At 43.5% G+C, this 22313-nt stretch overlaps 1 protein-coding gene across 1 annotated transcript in view; it reads left to right on the top strand.

The window, feature by feature from the left end:
- The window catches only part of GPRIN3 (GPRIN family member 3), a 37176-nt gene extending 19170 nt beyond the window's left edge, over positions 1-18006 (top strand). Inside the window, exon 2 of the mRNA XM_065837407.2 lies at positions 8966-18006. Coding sequence (XP_065693479.1) covers positions 9075-11459 — 2385 coding nt within the window. The 5' untranslated portion in view covers positions 8966-9074 and the 3' untranslated portion in view covers positions 11460-18006. The remainder of the gene's footprint in view (positions 1-8965) is intronic.
- The last annotated feature ends 4307 nt before the right edge of the window (positions 18007-22313 follow it).

The following is a 22313-nucleotide window of genomic DNA, read 5'->3' as shown; positions in this document are numbered from 1 at the left end:
CAGGAGTGAGAATGTCATGTTAGCTGGTGTAAGCCCTCATGGTCTTGCGGAAGTCCAGGGTACGTACCATACATTTTGTATTGGTAAGGCAGAGGCTCAGGGTATGGATACAGCTGTAACCATATCATCACAGGTAAAATTTTAACTTACGATGAATCCATTAATTGACTCCCGATATTATTATTATTAGCTTTGAAAGGGTTTACAAAATAAGACATGCTGGGCCTCTGTTTCCAGCATATTTAATTAAACTGATTTCCAGATTTTGCATTACTGTCTCACAAATATTTGCCATCTTGAGAAAGTGTTTCTGGTTTTAGTTTGGTCCAGACACAGATGGGGCTTCCCAAGTCTCAAGAATGTAATTATTCCTAAGCCTATGAAAATCCGCATTTAAAACATCATATAAAAAGCTGTAGGCAGTTGTTGGGGCTGCAAGGATGGAAGCACATTGAATCTAAGGATAAAATTACATGCTTTAAATAAGCCATTGTTAGGAGACAATACTAATGGAAGAGACAACGGTTCCTGTGATTGTTAGAGTGAGAGATTTTTACACCCCTGGGCTGCCTGCAAGGGCAATTCTGAAAAGCTATTACCATCAGACACCTGTGGGATAGACTGCAAATAACGAGTTGTTCCCAAAATATGCTGTTGTACAGCACAGCTGTTGGTATTTTTCTTTGCTGCAGGAAGGCAGAGGTGTTGAGAGAGTGACTTGGTGAGGTGGCTTCTTCACCAAGGGAAAGCACTGCACTTGCTTTGTTCAAGCACATCTGTGTGATGGATGGAGAGGACTTAAGGAGCTTCTCTTTGTCCTGAAGAGCTCTCTGGTTATAGAGGGAATTCCAGAACTCAAAGTTAGGTGAGGTTTGGGGGTTGATTTTTACCAATGCTGAAATAGTATCTATGCCAGTACCTCGTTTTCTCAAGCCAAGAGCCAGAAAAGTATTAAGTTTCTCTCAGTTTTACCTGATCAAATATGCAGCATTGGCAGTTGCTGTCATCTGGGAGGTTTCTCAGATATGTCTTTCAATGATCTGTCAGCTCTGGGTGAAGACTGAAGAAGAAACGGTGTGGTTTACAGGTGTAATATTTTACAAACATGTTCCTATCTATCACTTGCCTTCATTAGCGGCGAGTGGCTGGAAGCCCTCACACAGCTGCAGTACTGTGTACGTGGTTAGGCTGTCCATTGTCTCTGGATAGAAAGCATAATAGTGTCACTGACTATCTGCAGTAAGTAACAACTGTCATTTTTCCTGGCTTTGCAAGGTACCATTTGGGATGTGTCATCCTGTTCCTGGTTGGTTAGCACCTCCTGCCTCCTCATGCAGTACTCCACATGAAATACGTCAGTTAATAAAAATAACGAACGAGGTGCCAGTGCCTGGTATGGTCCAATTCCATTAGGGTCAGCATTCAAGAAAATAAAGTGTATAGCCTCAAGTAAAGAAAAAGAAGAGTCTGAGACTGAGATTACAGCTTTTCATGTAACAGTCCCACCAAAGTCATATTGTAAGCTCGTGTGACTTGGGGTGAGCAGGATAGAGTCCTTCACTGGATGTACAGATTTGAGTCATTGCCCTCAAAAGAGCATTTACCAGCGTTGTAAAGACACCACTGAATTGCTTCGATTTTATCTCAACACTGAAGGCTTCCAACCTGCAGCTATTTGGTTTCCTGCAGAGCCTCAATACATCAGACAAAAAGTGGCCCAGCACACAGCGCTTCCTCTTGTGTTTTTTCGAGAAGGTGTTTAGCAGGAGGCGGTTTACTAAGGAGATTATTTTGTTCTTTTTACTGCTCTTATTGTCAATGACAGATAGCAGCAGAGCAAAGTGAGAGCATGAAGGAACAGGAAGCAGCTGCTGAGGTGGCAGCAGGAAGAAGGCAATATATTTTTAACTGTTTTTTTCTTTAAAACAAGAGCCACGGTGATAGCTGTTTCAGTTGCCAGCCTCTTTATTCACATTAGTTGTGTTTCTGATAGCCAGGGGGCAAGAGCAGACGTGGTGAGATCATCATCGTGCCTTTCTTAGATTAATCACACGCTACAGCAAATTTCTGCTACAGTAATGACTGGTTAGGTTCTGCATCCTTCTTCTCTAATTACATGTCATTTGGAGTAGTTGTTTTCTGTTAGGATAACATCTGTAAATGAGAATGGATATGTCCTTTGCCAGGTGCCTGTTATGTATAAAACTATTGCCTTCTCTAATATTGAGCCTAATGTCTTCACTAGATAAATGTGATACATAAGAACATTTTTAAGATGGTGCATGAGAGTTTAAAATCATAGTTGGTTTTTACCTTATGCAAAAGATATTCCTCTGCTATCAGGCACCAATAACATGGCTCCTCAGCAGCAAATCGTGCCCAATTAACTAGGGTGCTACGACTGCTACTGGGGTTGCTTCAATCATATGATGAGTGTTTGCATTCAGTGCAGGAAATTTGCTTTTGAGGATCTGCAAGCATGTTAGAAGTAGATAACATCCTTTGTTCCATAGAGCCATCCTTTCCAAGACACAGCTACTCAGCAGTAGTTCTGTTTCTCTGACCACACAAAATGTGGTTTTGGTCTTGGTCCAGCTTCCAATGGATGAATGTCCACATAAACCTCACCATTCTGGTTGCTGTTAGTTGACTGGGAGTCTTAGCAGAGAAAGCAAGAATTCCATGGCCATTGAGCCAGCGTTATCCTTTCACCTCTGAATATGATCACTCTGCTTTATAATGAAATCATATTGGTATTGCTGTGTAGGAAAAAGGTATTTATTGTTGGCCATTGTTAAGCTGCTCTCTCAAAAAACAGGGCTTTTGTTTGCCAGCTGTTGACATTCAAATACATTCAGTTGCATGAAATGCATTAATGAGGGGTTAGATTTCACTACACTTTTATCAGACAGAAAAACATAGCAGGATAGATAAAGAAATAATTTCCCATTTGGTTGATGGACAATTATGTTGCTTTCAACATCAAACATGAAAGCAGTGTTTGAAAGGTCCATATCACCCTCCTGTTCACATCCCTCAAACACCACTTCTTGTTTTTACTCAATAATAAGCTGAAGAAAAAAAATGGCAGTGAGCTCTGTGAAACAGAGTCACCTGTCTGATGTGGACAGCAGGTTGCTGGTTTTTCCTCTCGTGTGCACATGTCAGAAGCATGTACACAGATGTTCCTCCTGAAATGTGGCTTACCCTTGAAGTCAGACTGCATTTCCTTAGAACTTGCTTCCAATCTCATCTACTGAAATAAAAAAATAAATTAAAAGCAAACAAACAAACAAAACCCACAAATACATGTCCCTGTGGGTTTTGTCTACATGTCACATCCCCTCTAGGGTGGACAGGGATATGAGGTAGGATGTCTCTGTAGCTTATGCAACTGTTATAGCTGACTGCCAGTTGCTGCAGTTGTTGTTTGATTTGGCTGTTTTCATAAAACCATTTATCCTTCCTTTTCACCTTGGAGAAGAAAGACTGCCAGGCTCTTGGTGGTGTTCTGCAGCAAGCCTGATGTTCAGCAGGGACTTCCGCATACTTAAATGCCTTGCTGAAGAAAGCCTTTTTACAGGGCGCTGCAACCCTGGGAGCAGGCGTGCAAAGAGAGAGTCTGTCTGTAGTCCCGTGCTGCAGCCCGAGACCCCTCTCTGCTGTTGGAGACAATACTCGAGAGCACAAACTGAGGGGGAAAGTAGAGGAGCTGGACGGGGACATGAGGCAGAGCAGGGGACGGTGTGGGGAGAAGGGTGTGGAGGTGGTGCATGCAGAAGCAGGGCTTAGGCTGCCACTCAGCCTTCTTGTGGTTCCTCCCTGCAACACTCCGCTCTGACCATGTGTGGGGCTCCTTTGGGAGGTCCTAGAGGCTGCAATTATGTGAGGATCTTGGCTTCCCATGGTAAAGGCTTTTAATCCTCGGAAAGCACGTGAGCTTGAAAGCTCATATCTTCAAGGGCAACAGATGTTGCCACAAATTCTTAATCAGGATTTTCAATCTCCTTTCCAAATGTTGATTTCTAGCAATCTTCTTGAGACTATACTTTCTACTGCTTTTAAATATTGGTATTCCCTTCTTTAAAAAGTGTTCGAGCACAGATCAACTCTATTTTCCTACTGGAAACCTGAGAGAGTTTTGCAAAACCAGGGTGCACCCATAAAATGGCACTGCATCTTACCCTTGATTTTTCACCAGATTTTCCTCCATCTATTACCGTTACAAAGCAAGGACAAGCAGAGCTTGACATTTTTCTTAAGTGCTTACCCTGTGTTTTTCCCTTTGGACTTATAACCCATAACTCAGTTCTGATAAAGTGAATCAGCAGAGGACAGTCAAAATCAAACCACTGCATACAGTCACCCACTTTGCATAACGCCTGCACAGAGGCTGCTGCAACCTCATGGTGCTGAACTTACTGCTTCTTCCATCCACCTCCCCGTCTGTCCCTGGCACGGGTCCCTGTGGTGTTTGCAGCTCTGGCTGGTGATAATATGCTGTCCTCAGGTGTTGGAGTGGAAGTGGGACTTTGTGCACCTTCTTCTTGAAATGCCATCCCCATCTTTTGGGGGAACCACGTGTATGCAAGGTGCCTGTGGGCAGCCCCTGTTGCCTCTTGCTACATGGTTGTAGCATAAGAGTCTGTCTCCTATCAGCATCCCAAAGCACACCAACAGATGGAAGCTGTGTATCTTGTACCTTACCTCTTCAGGCAACCTCTTTTGTATTTTGGTGAATATGTCCTTGGTTTGTGCTGTCCTTCATTTGTAGTCCCAGCCTTCTGCGCCACAGATAATTAGGAGAAAATACCCCATGAATCAAATTTTTCACAAACAAATGATAACAAACACCCTTTGACACTAAAAAGAGGAAGTCACAGCATTTACAGGGAGAAACAACTTAACGAGCTGGGGGGGCGGGGGGGAACAAAACGCTGAGTGCAGAATGAGAAGGATGCAAATGCATGTGTGTGTTTAAAATTTCAATAAATGTGCTTCATGTTCTATACAGTCAGTGGTGTAGTATGAGTTAGAGCATGCCATTGTCTTTTCCTTGGATCAGGAGAGGAGAAGAGAGGCTGAATTGCTACTTCAGCAGATGTTTGTCTGTGTCCTTGACCCATGCGGTTGTCTGATGATTTTTATGATGAGCTGAGGGATCACATAATGAGATTAGAACTGTTAAGAACAAATAGTCAGTTCTTCCATTTGTAGAGACAAGGATGAGGAGAGGGCTCAAGGAATGGAAAGCAGTTAAGAATCCAGAACTGAGTAGGGGGTGCTTGATTGGTTTAGGAGCTGCTTTTTAAGTATTTTTCATTATTTGTTTTTAAATGCTTTTTAAAATTGAGAGTAGGTGGAGATGCTGGCAGTCTTATTTATAGTTTTGCAGATTCTCAGATATTTTAAGAGGGGAGACAGAATCTTCTGCTGGAATTTCCTGGAAATTTCTTGTTTTGTTTTGTTAAATGTGCAGACTTCCTGGTTTTGTTGACATTCTCATAAGCAGCAAGAGGGAAGTTTGTAGTGTTATTTTACTGGGGGTTGGGTGTTACTGAAACAAAAAATAGTTTATTTACATTGTCAGCATTGAGTTGCCTAGAAACTTCTTGAGGTTTGGGTTTTGAGGTTTTTTTGGCACACAAAGACCTGCTCAGTGACAAGAGTCCAGGAAGGTCTGCTGGCCATGCAGGGACTCTCCCAGACCATGTAAGCCAAATGTAGACTTCGTCAAAGTTAGAAAATTCTTGTTGCAAAAGGTCCAGAAAAATTCTATGTTGAGATAAGATTGACAGTCAGGCAGACTAGTTTGGTATGAAAGAAGCAGGTAAAGGAGAATTGTGTTGGTGTAGAAAATATCTTATTACTAAAAATTGATGTGGAGTTACTAATTTCACCTCCTGATAAAAGAAAATTTTGGATGATTGCTCCAGGTCAGACATACAACACTTGAAAAATTCATCAATGACCTTGATTTGGTTTGACATGGTTTTTGGCCTGCTACCAAATTTTGTATTCCTGTTTCTTCTGGATATTTGCCTGTAATCAGTGTTTTTTGTTTTCAGTCCTTGCTACCTGGGCAGTTTGAATAGTGTTGCCCACAGGTCCCAGTGCTGTTCTTCACTCCTATATAATAGGACTCCAATAATAAAAATTAGACAATAATCTTAAATAAGACTCAAATAATAAAAATGCTCTTTCAGTTCTGTAATTAGTTGAGTTTGTTTGCTTTTCTCTTGTGTAAGAGTTATATTTCATGATGATTTTTGTTAATTCTTAAGAAACGGCATTGTCAGAAATTGCTGCATTTATTTAGACTACTACAGTGCCTTTGGCTCCTATCATTAGCAGGCTTAGTGAAGAACTAACAAGAAAATAGCTCCCATGACTTCAACAATGAAATCTTTATAAAAACCTTTTTCTCATTAACTAACTCATTTTCAGGGTTGTCCCAGGCAGTAGAATGACCCAGTCCCCAACCCACGTGCAAGGGTTAACGAAAATGTCTGGGTTATGCTCTGTTGCCTCCCACCAGAGAATAGGTCCATGTGATTTTGGGGGGGACTGAATTTTCTCCATTGACATTATATGTTGAAGGCTCAGTATCAGAATCACTTTTAATTAGCACAAGCAGCAGTTGCTTAAATATGTATTTCTAGTGATTCTGGGGAAGAGCCATTAAACAGTTGAGGAAAATTCATGTGGGGGTTCAGATCAGAACTAATTCACTTAACTGAAAAATTAGGAATCATCCCGCCATTGAGTGGGTGTGAGTTAAAGACAGTGCTCTGGCGCACAGATTGCCTTTCCCAATTCTTGTATAGTGAAGAGTCAAACAGCTTTGCTTTGCCTTCTCTTCTTCTGAAACTGTTTGCCAAGTAGTACATCTCATCCTAAAAATGGGGGTTGGTTTTGTTCCATTGTTTGTTCAGTTGTTGTTAAATAAGCTCAGGAAAGAAATATGACCTGCCTGATTGTATATACTGGTTTAGTTTGCATCTATATTTGGAAAAGGAAAGAAGAGAGTAACAGAATTCAGACAAACAGATGCCCAAAGCCATCTGCTCCTTTCCTTCAGGGCTACGTTGTCTGGCTTTCAAGTGACCACAAAATGCGGTTACAAACTTCCACAGATTTGCAGTCTAGTTTACGTGAACTCAGGCTTTGCAATCATTAGCCTTGCTGCAAAGCCATTTTGAGGTGATGTGGGGCTGCTGTCACAGATGGCTTGGGATACTTCAGGGTCAGGATCACAGTTTCCCAGGCCTGGCTTAAGCCATCAGACTGCATATCTGTAGTTGGACAGAGCCTAAAGAGACAGTGTAAAAATAATAAATTGATAATATCTGAAAAATGTAAAGCTTAATGAATAAATAATAAGTCACAGTATTTTCCTTTTCTCAGAAAATTAGGCTGGCTGTGTTTGTTTTCGTTTTCCTTTCACTGAATATTTTTCTACCGTTCCTCTTTCTAGGCACCCTAGGGTGTTGAAATTTAGGATTAATTTTACAGAAACTAAAGAAGTCATAGCAATGCCATTCAGGCTGAGAGAAGGAGAGAAGGGATGTTTCTGGAAAGGGCTTCTGCTGATACAGCTAGTGGGTAGGGAGGGTCTGGAACAGCTGAGCAATCGCACGTTTCCCTCCAGCAGCGTCTCCCAAGTGATGCAGGAAAGGAGACCCCACTCTGTGCCTGCAGAGATATGGCACACAAAGGTAAAATAATTTTATCAGCATCACCCTCTGGTTAACATAAAGCTAAATGTTCGGTGCATCTGCCAAGTCTCATACCCATGCTTTGCTGGCAGCATAAGCTGGGGAAAGCCTTTAACACTAGCATAGGGAGCCTGCAGTTTAAAAGAAGACTGGCATGGAACTTTGTCAATGGCCACCACCGCTCTGCTGCCACTGACAGGGACCCAATCCAGCCCTTAACCTCTAGCAGAATCCAAGTTGGGCAGTGCTAAGTCCTTTTAAAAGGCCAGCCAACAAGCACATTTGGAGTTTGCCTCTTCTTTGAAGCAATGGCTTCCCTGCAATCCTGGCTGGATTTCAACCCAGATAACTCTGTTCCACCTGCTTAAAATCCTTCCCCAGTGTTTCACTGGGCATGGCATTGGCCCCACCTGTTCCGTGGTGCTGCAATATTCCCCTTCCAGTTTCATAGCACCTGTTCATAAATTGATTTCTAGATCATCTGTGCCTCCATTTATTAATTGAGCTGGCTTCCTTTTAATTATTTCAAAGGATCTAAACATGAAAACAGTATGTGCACAGCCCCGGTGCTGTATGGTGCAGTACCTTCTTTCGGTGTTTATCTGCAGGTGTCATCCTTCTGTATTCCTTTTACCAGTGAGGTCTGAGTTCATCCATGTTAATCTGAATTGACCTGTTGCCCCCTGTGACCATGTCCTTGTTTGTAGTGGAGTTAGAGGAGGATTCTTCATGAGAAGAAGGGGAAACGTGCTCAGCAAAGGTGTGGGATCCACTGAGGTCACAGGGTGGATCCCGGGGGAACCAGCTCTCTTCTTCACAGACGCACAACAGGCAAGGTAGCACCTTTCCTTTCACAGGTGGTTAGCTAGAGGATTTTATCACAGGGAGTTTACTTTTTGATCTCAAACTTCCACACATAGTCTGCTCTCATTCCCATTCATCCCTGCTTTCACTTCATATTTAGGGTGTTTTCCTCCCTCTTGGCATATCATTATGTTTTCATTAATGTATCAACAACATGGCAGCTGTTGTTGCTTTGTCACTAGTATTTTCTTCTTCATCCAGACCTTGGAATTGGGAGATCCTTGAAATCTGTGCCTTTTACGTGACTTCTAGGCAGAATCAGATGCTTCGCTTTCTCTCCTACCTGCAAGTGTTTCTCTCCAAGCTGTAAAATCAATCTGTTCTGGGTGCTTTTTCTTCTTAAATCTGACTGTTGCTAACACTGTGTTTCTTTCATTTAACAGATTAGCTTTACAGTAAACCTGTCTCTGACAGCCTGCCCTGTTATACCAACCACCTGGCAAGAAAACTCCGAGGAGAAGCTGAGTCCAAACCACATTTTGAAGACAGTCCATGGGGACTGTACCAGATCCTCTGAGATCTACCAAGCTTTCCCTGGCCACAGCTTCTGCGGAGCAGGACCACTTGGGAGACCTGCAGTCTGTGAAGCGCCAGCCCCACCTACCCAATGGAGAGAGGGCCAGCAATGGCTTTCCATGCATGCCATCCAGTTCTGCTAGAGTTTGCTTGTTCAACCTGAAATGCACGGCAGCTGCCAGTGTGCAGAGGTGTGAACGATGCCACGAGGATGATGCTAGCCAGCAGGAAGCCTTCCCTCCAGGGCTCACCAGCAAAGCTGCAGAGGGGTGTCCTGCAGCCGTAGAGCCTGCTCATTGCTCTCGGCCAGTGGGCAGCCAGGGACCGGCAGCACCAGCCCCCACTGCAGCAGGAGCCCCCGTGGCAGGGCAGGGGCCAGAGATGATGCCAGCCCCCCAGAGCTCCCAGCAGTTTGTGCAGGGCAGCCAGGCGAAAACGAGCTCCCTGACACAAATGGATGACTCTGCCCTGAAACTTCTGGGAACTGATGATCAGCCAGCACTCGAAGTGTTAAATTATTCTTCCGTGGGCGACTCTGTTAGAGATAATGAGTACTGTTGTACTTCTCAGGGACACCCTCTGCAAAGAGGGGGGAAAGACAGAGCAGAAAAAAATGGTTCTATTGCATGTCAATCAGCCTCGTCAGTGAAGCACACCGAAGCTGACCTTGAGGGAAACCCACAGACCAGTTTGGAGGCAAGAAGTGGGGTTGCAGACACCACGGAGTTGCTTTCCACAGATAAGACTGAAGTGGTGCAGAGCAACGAGGCACCACCCCAGTCTAGTCATGGAAGTCCACATCTCGTACATAATGCAGATGCCAAACCGGGAACTCCAGGCCACACGCAGCTCTCCAAATTCAGAGAAACTGGTACAATGACAGTTCAGCCGGAGAGCAGCTCTTTAACTCAGGAAACAGGAAGCAGGACATGGCGAGATGCTGAGGTTCAGGCTGTCACTACTGTGGAGAGCAAATCTGCCTCCACCAGCCCCAGCATCCTTGTTGCCTTCTTAAAAGGGAATCCTGCTCCAGAGGAGAAGGAAGAACTGCACATTATTTACCAAGGAGGTATGAGGCTGAGCCAATCTGCACTTCCTGACAGTTTCTCCGCACAACAAAAGTCCCCATGTTCTCCTGGTATCATATCAAAAACAACTGTTGTTATGGCTATGACTGCTTCAGCCCAAACCCAGCCTGTCAAACTATATGAGGACCCATCTGATGTGGTGTCTCTGGTGTCAGCAGATAATGCAAAACCTGCTCTCCCCTTCTCCTCTGCAGCCATTGCCTCCCGAGGAACATCTGTGAGTAATGCTGAAATGATTGGTGCAGCTCATGGCAGCAACGATGCTGCTCAGCTGCCAATGGATGCTTCAGTCCCACCAAAGCCTATCCCTGTTGAGCAGCTTGCAGTTGACTCCAGTAATCGAACTCCAGCACAGTCTGAGTGTGGCACTGGTGAACCAAGAATCACTTCTGCTGCCGCTCTCCCAGGAACGGAGAACAACATGCGAGATCTTGTCCATGATGCAGGAAGCAGCCGGTTGCCTTTACTCTGTAGCACAAGTGGTGAAGTCAAGCAGAAGGAGGTCCTGGGCAGCTCTGAGCAAAAGCATCTGCACAGTAAGGGTGCAAGTCAAGGGGAGGCCATCCCAAATCAGTCTGCGGTAAAACCAAAGGAAGAAGACTTGGTGATGCTTGATCCTAAAGGAGTGATGAATGTTAGCAGCCAGCCCGCCACTGTCCGCATAAAAGCGTGCTCAGAGGATGCAGGTGAAAAGGAGGAAAGCAGAGGCCAGGGAGATGCTGGCCAGGCTCAGATGGCTGGCAGCCAGAGCCTTCAGGCAGGACTGACACCCAAGTTGAGTGTGAGTTCTGCACATCTCACCCCTCCCTTGGAGACATCAGCAGCTCCCCAGCAGAAAGACCTCCAAGCCAAGGAGTCCAGATCTGAGGTCCACAAAGCAGCTCTTCCTGCTTCAGCTCAGGCCTTGCCAAACATGGGAGAAAACAAAAAGCAGCCCACTCCGGCCATGGAGGCAAAAGTGCAGGTGAAGCAGACCAAGCACGTCAGGGATGTTGTTTGGGATGAGCAAGGCATGACATGGGAAGTTTATGGTGCTTCCCTTGATCCAGAATCCCTGGGAATTGCCATCCAGAACCACTTACAGAGACAAATACGGGAACATGAGAAACTGATCCGGGCCCAGAACAGTCAGACCCGGAAATCTATTTCCTCAGATACATCCTCAAATAAAAAACTGAAAGGGAGGCAGCACAACGTGTTCCAGTCCATGCTGCAGAATTTTAGGCGTCCTAATTGCTGTGTCCGACCCACTCCTGCTTCTGTGTTAGACTGACATGGTTTGCAGGGATGTGTAGTTGTCTGCAGTGGTAGAGAGAATCCCTCCCCTCAAGTCTCGAGTCCTACTGTTCAGCTGTGTTATTGGGGTTGTGATGCAGCAATAGTGGAAAATTATTCCCCTTTGTTTTCTGAGTAGCCACATGCTCCATCACACTGCTATTATTGCCACAGCTGGTGTATTTCCACATTATGCCCCCATCCCAACTACTGTCAGATGAAATGCTAGGCACTTAGCAAGAGCACAAATTAAAATTGCCACATTGCTGCAGGGAGAGCAGCACCTTCTGCTAAAGCAAGAAGCAGAGAAATTGTCAGAGTCATTATGGAAACTATTTGTGTGTATCACAAGGTCTTCCACAAAGGAGTGGGCTAGGGGAAGCTGGGTGAGGTAAACCTAATGTCCGACACCTGTAAAGACCTAATACAAGACAACTTTCCTGGTGTGTAAGTTACCCACGCTGAGACAAGTGCGTGAAAAGGCTGCGGACATTCATCACTGAGCAGTCTCACTTCTGTGGATACTGTGGGAACCATTCTCACGTGAGCCCCAGAAAGCCAGATCTTCCCCTCCTATTGAAATGGAGAATCAGGCAAAGAGTGAGGATCAAGGCTAAAAGATTATCTCTTTGGGAGAAGTGAAGTCAATGAGATTTTGATGGCCAGAAGGGGAGATGAGAGACGGAAAACTTCTGTGGGCTTTTTCTCTCCTGCATCAGCCATGCTTAAGATATAAGCAGGGGATGCATCAGCACATCAGCAGATGTACCTGCACTCAATGGGACGGTGCCCTCATGCTGTGGTGCTCCAGCCATGTCCTTCAAAAGCAGCGAGCTGGTCTGGCTCCTCAGCCGGGGTGGGCAGCCCCTGCTCCCAGCATCCCATGGGGCTGAGCACCTCTCCTCTAAATCACTCTGTAAAGTGGGGTGCATCTTTTTTCTCTCTCCAGAGATGCACAGTAACATTTTTCCATAGAACAGACTGTCCTGTGCGTCTGGGTCCATGAACCTACGTGTCTAGTGTGTTAGACTGTTTTTTTCCCTTTAAAGTCCTTAGCCAAATCTTCTACTTTTTTTTTTTTCCCCAGAATTTTAGTGCTTTTCTTGCCTTTCATAACCTGAATACCATTTATTTAGCCTGTGCAGATTTTGTGTTACCTAATGCTCTCTATATTATAAACCATTATATTGTTAACTTGAAACATTTACTTTACGGAAGTACTGAAATCTTGAGACAATCTTTTATGTATTTCTGATGCTAGAAAGGTTGTAGAAACTACTAATAAAAGGTAGCTTAGTGACTGTTTCTCCAGAAGTATGATATACAACAATGTCTCAAATGTATGTTGGTCACATTTCTCAACTTTAAGTTTTCAACCTGGAAAATGTGTTTCCCACTAGCTTTTTATTCTGTCCACTAGAGTTCATGATGGGAGGCTGGGGAACTCCTGCAGTTTGTAGAAAATTTAGTTTTCAATCCTGCAAAGCACTGAGGATTTGGATATTGTAATCCTGCAGGGTACTAGAGTTAAATAGGTGTTATTTTTATTCCATCAAAGATTTTTCATGAATCATGATGATAATTTATTTCTGTCTCTAGTACCACACTCTGGACTTACTCTGTAGGTCTTACTCTTCCAAATTATTCTGTATATCTTACAAATTTACACTGTATAAATGAGTTTTTGGTTTGGTTTGTATTTTTTCCTGTGAAGCAGATCTGGTATGGTTCCCTTTTATTTAGGAGGCCAGACTTTTTGAGTCTATCAACTGCCAAGTTTTCAAAGCAGCTATTTTGGGGCAATTTTTCCCCAGCAGAGACAAAAAATACTGTAAGATACAATATTTTAACCTAGCTCAATGAAAGGTGTTACCCCTAGGCATAGTACTGAATTGACTCCTAATTTTCCTCTAGTATATATTTGGGGGCTTCGTGGCACATCCTTGTTCCATTTCTCTACATTATTTCAAGTCCTTTCCCACTTGATGCTGAATTGCCGATTCTGAAATACCACATTAGAGCATGTCTTCCCACATCAACCTACAAGAAGGAAAATCTCCTGCCTTTTTTCTGTTGGTACTGCTGTTTCCACACCCTTCCTAGCAGTGTCCAAGATGTGAGTTTCATGTGAAATTTTGTGTGGGATTAATATTGGCAGTCTCATTAGGTCAGGTTAGTTGACAAGTTCAGTGTCTCTTCCCATGTTGTGTCTGTGTCAGCCCTGAAGAGATTCTTTGTGATGTTTGCTGTGTCCTGTCCAGGTCCAAGGCTTTTTGCTTCTCCTTTTGCCTCCCTTCAGCCCCTCCCTCGCTGCTGCTGCCCAGCCTGTCTTCCTGCAAAACCGTGTCCCATGGCTCAGCTCACATCCCTCACTCTGCTGTCCCTCACTGTACTGTTGTGAGACAGCTTACTCTGAACTGTCCCTTTACAAATATGTTCTGTCTGAATATATAAGTGAATTGTCATATTTTTTTCCAGAGGAGAATAAATGGCTATCGGACATTCACCGATTTCCATGAACTTTATATCGTTTAGCTGAAGTTCTCCAAAGTATTTCTAGCATATGGGTATGAGTTGCTGTATTGAAATCAAACTGGGCTTGGCAATGAATGAGCAGGGTGCTGGGCCAGCACTAGAATTAACTCTTCTTCATGGGGAATGGGAGACCTCTCCTGGTTCCCGGCAGCTGCTTGCAGCTCTAAGACTTCACCAGCCAGTCCACCCGCATCTCCCACCCCAACTGACCCTGCTTCCAGGAAAACTTCACCAATATGTACATGCCACAAAACGCTGACAGGCAGGCTACCAAGTGGATGCATCTGAACAACTGCACAGGCATAACTGGAAAAAACATAGAGTTCAGCAGAGCACTGTGCTTTTGTATTCTGGGAAAATATGAGTGCAAAGAAAAACTGCAAAATGTCAGTGACGCTTCCTGGTGGGCACAGAAGTCCTGCAGGCATGTGTTTGAAGCCAAGCAATAACTTGCCAAAAACCAACACAATAAAAATGAGTTGATAATCACCAGCATAGGTCATGGAAAGTATTTTAGGTTTTCACTTTGCCTTGCTAGGGCAGACTGTAAGCAACCTGCTAGTTTAACACTGGTAATTTATGCTTTTTGCTATGTACAATAACAATGTGAATCCTCATAGGGATGATGCATCTTTCACCACCAGCAAAACAGAACCATGTTTTGGCAAGCAATTAGCAAATATTATGCGTGCCAGTGGTCTTGTAGCAGCCAAGAAAGACTGTTCTTGGTGTCTTGTCAGCACCAAAAATGAAAGTGTGTTTGGAGTAGTTGTATGGCAGAAGGTAGAGGGGAATGATCCATGTGCCACCACCCCACTTTTTTTTCTCTGTCCAATGTCTCAGAATCACATTGCATTGGTTGAATGGTTAACAACCAAGGAAATCCATTTGGGCTAATAAAAAGAGGATTAAAACCACTGTCATTCCCAAGATCAAATCTGTATGGAGGAGAAAAAAAAATAAATACCTGTGTTGCAGCCCAGCCAGCTGAAGTAATGCTTAAATTCAGTTTGTAGCAAGATGAGAAATTTTAGGAAACAAGCTAATTGCCAGTAAACTCCTCCCTACTGGTTGCATCCTCTGGAAAGGTTGACGTGGCCAGAACTATTAAGAAAAGCAGTGAATGAGAATGGAAGAATTACTTCTAGTTTCAGTTCAGGAGCTTTCCACTAGGAAAGATGAGAATAAGCGTATTTCAATGTTGCCAAAGCAAAACCTGAGTTGAAGCAGAACCGCAATGCAGGCAATTTGCAATATAGTCCTGGATTTAGCATGAGACTGTGACTTCCACCACTGTCTGTGTGTGCTTGATTGGTGTCTGCTGGCTTTATGTTGCCTTGGGCACAAGTGCTGAAGTCCTGCCTTGCTTCTGCTGACTTGGTTTGGAAAAAAGAGTGGGGAAAGAGCTGGAAGGACAGGGAGAAGAATAACAGTCTTCTCCATTTCAGAGGAAGGAAACCTTCTTTTAAATCTACAAGATGGAATTGCTGAGAAACATGGGGAGGGACCAATGAGAAAAAAAACCAAAGATGATTTAGGTGTTTCACAAGGAATTCCCATTCCTATGGCTGTAAAGCCAATGTTTTGCTTAAGTTTTGCACATTTGTTCATTCTGAGCTCACACGTTTTTCATGTTGTTGGTGTCTCATGGCTTTTAGGAAAACAAATATTTCCAAGGCTGTATATTTTGCTAGTATGTATAGATATATCCAAAGACAATTCAACAAAACCACTAGGCAAACAATCTCAGTTTATTATCACTACTACCGTATAAGAGCTTGTAAAGTGCACTGTTCAGAGAAGTATATTCAAAGGATTTAGAAAGGGTGAATATATGATCTAAAGATAACACTAGCTTTTTCCTGAATTTCTTTACTATGTTGAAGTGTTAAAGTTAGAAGTGGAAATCCAAATGAAAATCAGTGTTGAAATTTGATGGAAAGTTCAAGTTGTCTGGCACTGGTTTTCAGTTTGGAAACTTGATGGAATCTATTAATACCATACCAGTGTTTCATTACTTAGCTCAGTATGTGCCAAGTTTGTAGGAAAGTACAGATTTTATTAGCTCCATTGTCTTGTTTTGTGTCTATCCTTCTACACCTTTTGAAAATTAATGCAAAAGGTTACCAAGACAGAGTAAGTATTTCACACCCAGCTTATGGAAATGGCTGCTCTGAATGAGAGACAACTGATCAACAGGCTCCATGGTATTGGAAAGTTAAGGGCTGTGGTCTGAAGGAAACTCTCCCTTCCTTTTTCTTTTTTCCCCCTGTTTTTGTAATGTCTGAACCTCTGATGATTTATTTTTTGATGAGACTCTGATGCCTCTATGAGTGGTCAGCATTTTCTGTCATCCCAATGATATGCACATAGATCTTTATCTAAATCCTGCACACTACCAAATATCTCTGTAGTCACTGGATGCTGTGGTGGTCCATAGGCCCGAAATGGCTGTAATGTTCTCTTAGGGGCCTAAATTATCCCACTCGAGTCAGTGTCGATGTTTAAAAGAAAGAATGAATTATTACAGCTGAATTGAGCCAAGCTGAATGAATTTCATCGTTGGTTGGGTTGGGTTGGGTTTTTTTAAACACTGAGATTTATTGTTTTATCTGCTTTGAGCTTTTCTGAGCAGCTCTTCCATCCCTGAGTTTATAATGTGGATTTTGCATCAAATCTCAGCAAGAAAGATTTTGCAATGTGAAACATCTTTCATCATTATGGCTTCTTTAAAGAAGAAAATTGTGTTACTACTGAGCCAAATCACACAGAGAGGAAATAGGTTTTTCTCTAGGAAAAGGTTTGCTTGTAGGTAAGCTCATGTGTGCATGTGTACATGTTTAAAAGGGGTGTACATGCATACAGGTCTCATGCATTACTCATACAGTAAGACTATTTTTTATCTTTGTTTTTCTGATTGATTGCCAGAGGTTTAGCATTTTTCACAACTTTAAGGCAAGCTTAGATGACTCTGCAATACAGAAACAAGGATTTTCTCCTTATCTGGTCTCTAGAAAACTTCCCACAGCCGTAGCTAAAACAAAACCAAAAACAAAACAAATAAAACCACCACAGCTGACCAACCTCCATGTCTAGACAATCAACAGCAAGTGCAGTGGCTGGGGTGTACAGAGATGCACACTGGCTCCTGAGCTCTGTGGAAATCCACTCTTGTATGTACAAACTGGTTTCTGCACAAAGACTATGGACAAAAACAGGCATCTGAGCTCGTTAGAAACAGAATCACGTCAACCAAGTCCTGTTCAAAACACTAGACCTGAAGTTTTGTCAGCTTTCTGCTTAGACTGACACCCTCTGGAGCACAAATAAATGGCAATTCTGACAGCAAAGTCTTCAGCAGTTGTCTGCTGCAGAACACAAGTCTCTCAGATGCTTCTCAGCAGCTCTGCTACAACAGGTGACCCTTCTACTTGAAGGGTCATCCTGACAACACTTCCTTTAGCCCAGTTCATAATCAGTAGTTTCAAGTATGTCAAATGCAAGTCCAGGCACTGCCCCAAAGAATTGCAGTAAAATGGAGGAGAAAAATCCATGCATTTGTGGTATGTAAAATCACATCTGAAGTCTGAAGCTAAGTCTCATTAGCATGCTGAAAAGTGTTGGGAGTTTGTACCCAGAGCTAAAGGGGGAGGGGGGGCGTGAACTTTGAGTTCCAGGCTGATGAAAACACCACGAAAATGATGGCCACGAATCAGTCAGCAGCAGCAGAAAACCAATTTGGGGGCTTCTAACAACAATTAATATTATTGTGGCTTTATTATTTTCATAGTTACATTGACTGAATGTGATGTACTGTATGAAGTAAAGCTAATATTAGGCTTCCAGGTGTATTGTGGCATTCATTCAAGGCATACCAACAGGAGTTTGCATGTGAAGAAGTCTTACAGTGATACTAAAACAATGTTATCCACATAATCAAATCCCTTAGGAATTTAATGTTTTGCTGTTTTACATCTCCTGGTTTCCATACTGAGTACAATAAAATGAACACTGTCTTAATTATTATGGGTCTCTGTTTGTAGGCTGACATGGGAAAAGAAAGAACTTTTAAATGTTGCTGGCCATTCGGGTTAAATCTGTGAATGTCTGAAAGACAGAGCTTTTTGAATTCAGGCCTGGGACCTGGCACCTTGCAAAGCTCAGTGTGGTGAAGCCACCATGCACTGTCCCTGCCAAGGAAGAGACCAGTCTGCTTCCTTCTGTGTTAAGTGCTGTTGCATTTTCACAGCTGCTGATGAGCATAGGCTTTTCTGCAGCAGCTGCTACTTAATCGTTCCGTTCACTCAGCCTTTCAGCAGCCGGTTGCCACACAGCAAAACATTTTTCATCCAGCTCAGCAGCCCAGGAGTTGAGCTGTAAAGGGCAGAATTTTAACCCTATGATATCACTGCTGTACCAAATTGCCACCACCACCCGCCAGCATGCCTGCACACCATGTACAAAGCCAAGAGTGTCAGCATCAGAGCAACCTGAACCATTTTTCTCTCCCAAAAGAAATGAAGTTTTCTCTCAGAGTACAAAAGAGTATAAGGTAACAGATTATTGCAGTGAAGTACTTTGATCAGTGGAGCTACAGGTATGGTATGTCTCTCTACTTCTAGAGGATATGAGGACCCCATCTCGGTGTATTCTTTCCTGCAGTGAGGGGAAAGGAGCAAAACAGCCCCTGAGTTAACATGGTTGCACAGTTCCCCTGCTACCAGGGTCGTTCTGGCTGCTCACCCCAAGCTGGAGCCCTCTTTCCAAAAATAGTTGTATCCTTTACTGTGTTTCTATACTTGTGGTTGGCTGCTGGGCTTCAGGCTACTTCAACTAACTGCCCAGTGCTTGGGCAGTGGTGCAGGACATTTTATTAATGAGCTTTGCTGGATTCCTTGTTGTATGATCCAGGTTTCTGTGTGCCAGTGGCTGCTGAAGATTAGTCCCAAACCCGAACTACCAGGAGTGGGGTGTTTCCCTACAGTATCTGGGTTCATTCAGCTGTGTGCTGCAAGTGGCAGTCTCTTTGTAGGCAGGAAAACTGAGATCTGCCTTTTCTACTTCATCCATGTAGTCTTGACGTAGTAGGGAAAAAGCCCAGAACCCCCAGCCCTAGGGGACTGTCCCAGCAGAAAAAGGACCAGTACAGAATACAAGCTAGCACCCTATTAAACCAATAATTACCGGTGTTTATTATCCATCTGATCCAGATTTTATACCATATAACATAGCAGTTTTAGTGAGATGAAGAATAAGCCTGGCTTCTTGCTCAGGCATCAGCTGACTTACTGAGGACATGAGCTTTTCAGCCACCAGCACTACATCGCAGGGTATCTGCTTCACTGCTTTAACCAGCTAAAGAAACCATCACGCCTTTAGGGATTCAAATGCCATCAAAAACACTCTGTGGCTGGTGGCAGCATTGTGAGTGGAAACCGTAAGATTTCCTCATCAAATTTCAAAATACTCTTTGGACAACTATAAATTACTACTTTCACCAGCTAATGTTTTAAGAAGTAGGCACTTAAATCTGCAGCTGAGTATTTAGATAAATATGGCCTCATTTGTGAGAAGCATGAAGTGCACTTATGTCCTGTTGAGGTCAGGTTGTGGAGACTTATGGATGCTTGAGAAAGCCATTGTTAATTTCACACCTATACCCAGTATGGTAATAGGCAACTATGAGTAGTAATGACAGTCTGCCTGTTTGGATCACCACAAATTTGTCAGTGCAAATTAGGAAATAATAACAGGTGCCCCATTGCTACCTATATTTCAGCAGTGTTTGTGTGAGTGAGGGTACTGCTGCTTGCATCGCAGAGCACCCCACTTCCTAAAGCATTGTCCTTTGCACTTACAGAAGTCAAATTAAGTGGGATCAACAGCTTGGGAGTGTGGGTGCCAGCCTACAAAGGAATTTGCCTTTGCCGTGCCATCATAGTAATGAATTAACTTCCTAAAAGAAGAAAAGTTTTTCAATAGCCTGCTGTGGACTGTGGCACAAGGAAAGGATTTGGGTCATTCATGCTGAGGTTCTGCCTTAATTCCTTAATTCTATTTATTTCTTTTCCTAATTAGAAACCTGCTCATGGCAGTGCTGTTTCTCTAAATCCACTTATATAACATCAGAAAGACATAAGTGAGCTTAGCCATTAGGGACATGTTTCACACAAGCTGGTGAAAAACTCTCCGACAGCTGGAGCACAACTGCTCGATGCCCACGTTTTTCTCGGCACCTGTTAGAAGATGGCTGGTGCATAGGAATGGCTGCTGGGTTCTGCACAGCGTCCACATCCACACTGACCCAGGGACCGCTGGGCTGCATCACTTTGGGATCGGGAAGGAGGAGAGGCCAGGTCCACCTGGGAAACGGCAGAGGTGAGGCCACCCATGAAGCCACTCTTCCTGTGATTTGGGAGCACATCACGTTTCTTCCCTCATGTTTGTGCCTCATCCTTTTTTAAGGACAGTTACCTAGCTATTAATTCACAAGGCAAATTGCTTAGGTTTAGTAAGTCTTAAGCTAAGGGAGAAGCCTCTGGGGAGACACTGGCTCCATGCATTGGGTTACTCACCCTTCTGAAATGCCTGGGCTCCCATTAGGTTTCAGAAGCTTTAAGCATCTGCTCTGAAGGCAGAGGCTAGTGGACAGGCTTCCCTGTTTTTTCCTGGCTCCAGCAGAGAAGGAATGGGAATAAATAGGGCTGACAATTGCTCGGGTCATATCCAAATGTCTCTCCGTGTCCCATGTGACAGCTATTCAAAGGAGAAATGCTGGCTAAGAAAAAGGAGAACTGTACAGCAGTTTAGGTAAGACACTGTAATCAGGTAAGTCCTACAAAGCGAGACAAATGCAAATACAGCCTATGCTCCATTTTTGGTTAAAGATATGTAGTATTCTTTATTACAGATTTATCTCCTTGCCTTTACTGACATGACTCTGAATGCTTAAATACCTCTACGCTGGGAAAGCTTTCCTGGTATTCACCCTAACTTCTCTGACACACAGCTTACACTACAGCAGGCTATGCCTCCTTCATCCACACACCTGAAGCAGTGCTTTCTCTCCTCCCAAACTCACTCACCTTTCCAGCTTGGCTCAGATTATGTTGAAGGACTGTTTGCAAGAGTGAAGTGGTTGGTTGCTCACTCTCACCTGCTCTTCACTTTTTGGATGTCGCCATGAGTGATACCAGCAATTGTCTTGCATTTTTTAGTGTGAGTTTCTGTGCTTTGGTGACATATCCTGAGATCACCAAACTGAGTGTAAACAGCACAGCCAGTACATGGCTTCTGTTCCCTGGGCTGGACGTGGGTGAGTAGCCTCTTCCCTGTCTGCCACTTATCTCTCACATCTCCTTTTTCTATTGTAAAGCCAAAGCCAGGTTCTCTGGCCTGTTCGGCTGTGGCAACACAGGTGGAGTGAACAGCAGTCCGATTTTCCTAGTGGATATTTATTTCCCCAAGATCACACAGTTCTCACAGGCACAGAGTGGTGGTAACCATCTCATCATATCTATTCCTTTGTTTGCAGGGAGAAAATCTGTCCCATTTATTTTGTGTGTTTTCTTTCTAGCCTGGCCCACATACAGGTTGGAATAGCTACTGCAAACTAATTGACAGCACTGTAAAGAGAGCCTGCAAAATTGAGGGCAGTCCCTAAATTGTCGTAATCTCTGCTAAAATAGAACCTGGAACTTTTTTGTAAGCTGCTTCTGACAAAAAGAGAGCTATATTTTATAGCTTACAGGTTTTTTATAGCTCCGCATGTGGAGGTTGTGTCCAGCTTCAGGACAGCTGGTCTTTTCTGTCTCAAGTGCAGGTTAAAAAAGAAAAAAGTACATTGAAGCCTCCCTGTGTGCAGGCGCACTGCTCTCTTCAGTTCATCCAAGCATGTGTAGTGGTGCAATGTACACATTGCTCTTTCCTGATGGTCTGCTCTGATCACGCACTTTCCTGAAGTTGCAAGACATCCAATACCAGCTCCAGAAGAATTGTCATACTTCTTTCACTTGTTTGGCAAGTTTTGCTTTACTAGATTATCTGTCTCTTGCAGTCCTGTATCTTATTTCCTTAAAAAGGGCATGTGACTAACTAAAATATATTTAAAATAATAATAATAATAATTATTATTATTATTACATTTTCAGTTGCTAGGGGGAAAACAAGGTTTGCTTTCAGTGTTCCTGGCCGAGAACATAGGATGTACAACAAACAAGTGCAATTGGTAAGAAAAACCACAGTGCAGTGCTTTGCTTTGATAGTAAAGAGAAAGGTCTGTAGGGGAAGGGATGGGCTGGTTTAAATGCTTCTTTTC

This window comes from Patagioenas fasciata, chromosome 4 (genome assembly GCF_037038585.1).
Source record: "Patagioenas fasciata isolate bPatFas1 chromosome 4, bPatFas1.hap1, whole genome shotgun sequence".
NCBI lineage: Eukaryota > Metazoa > Chordata > Aves > Columbiformes > Columbidae > Patagioenas > Patagioenas fasciata.
The sequence above is the reverse complement of the archived record's forward strand: the minus strand, read 5'-3'. Positions and strand labels throughout refer to the sequence as shown.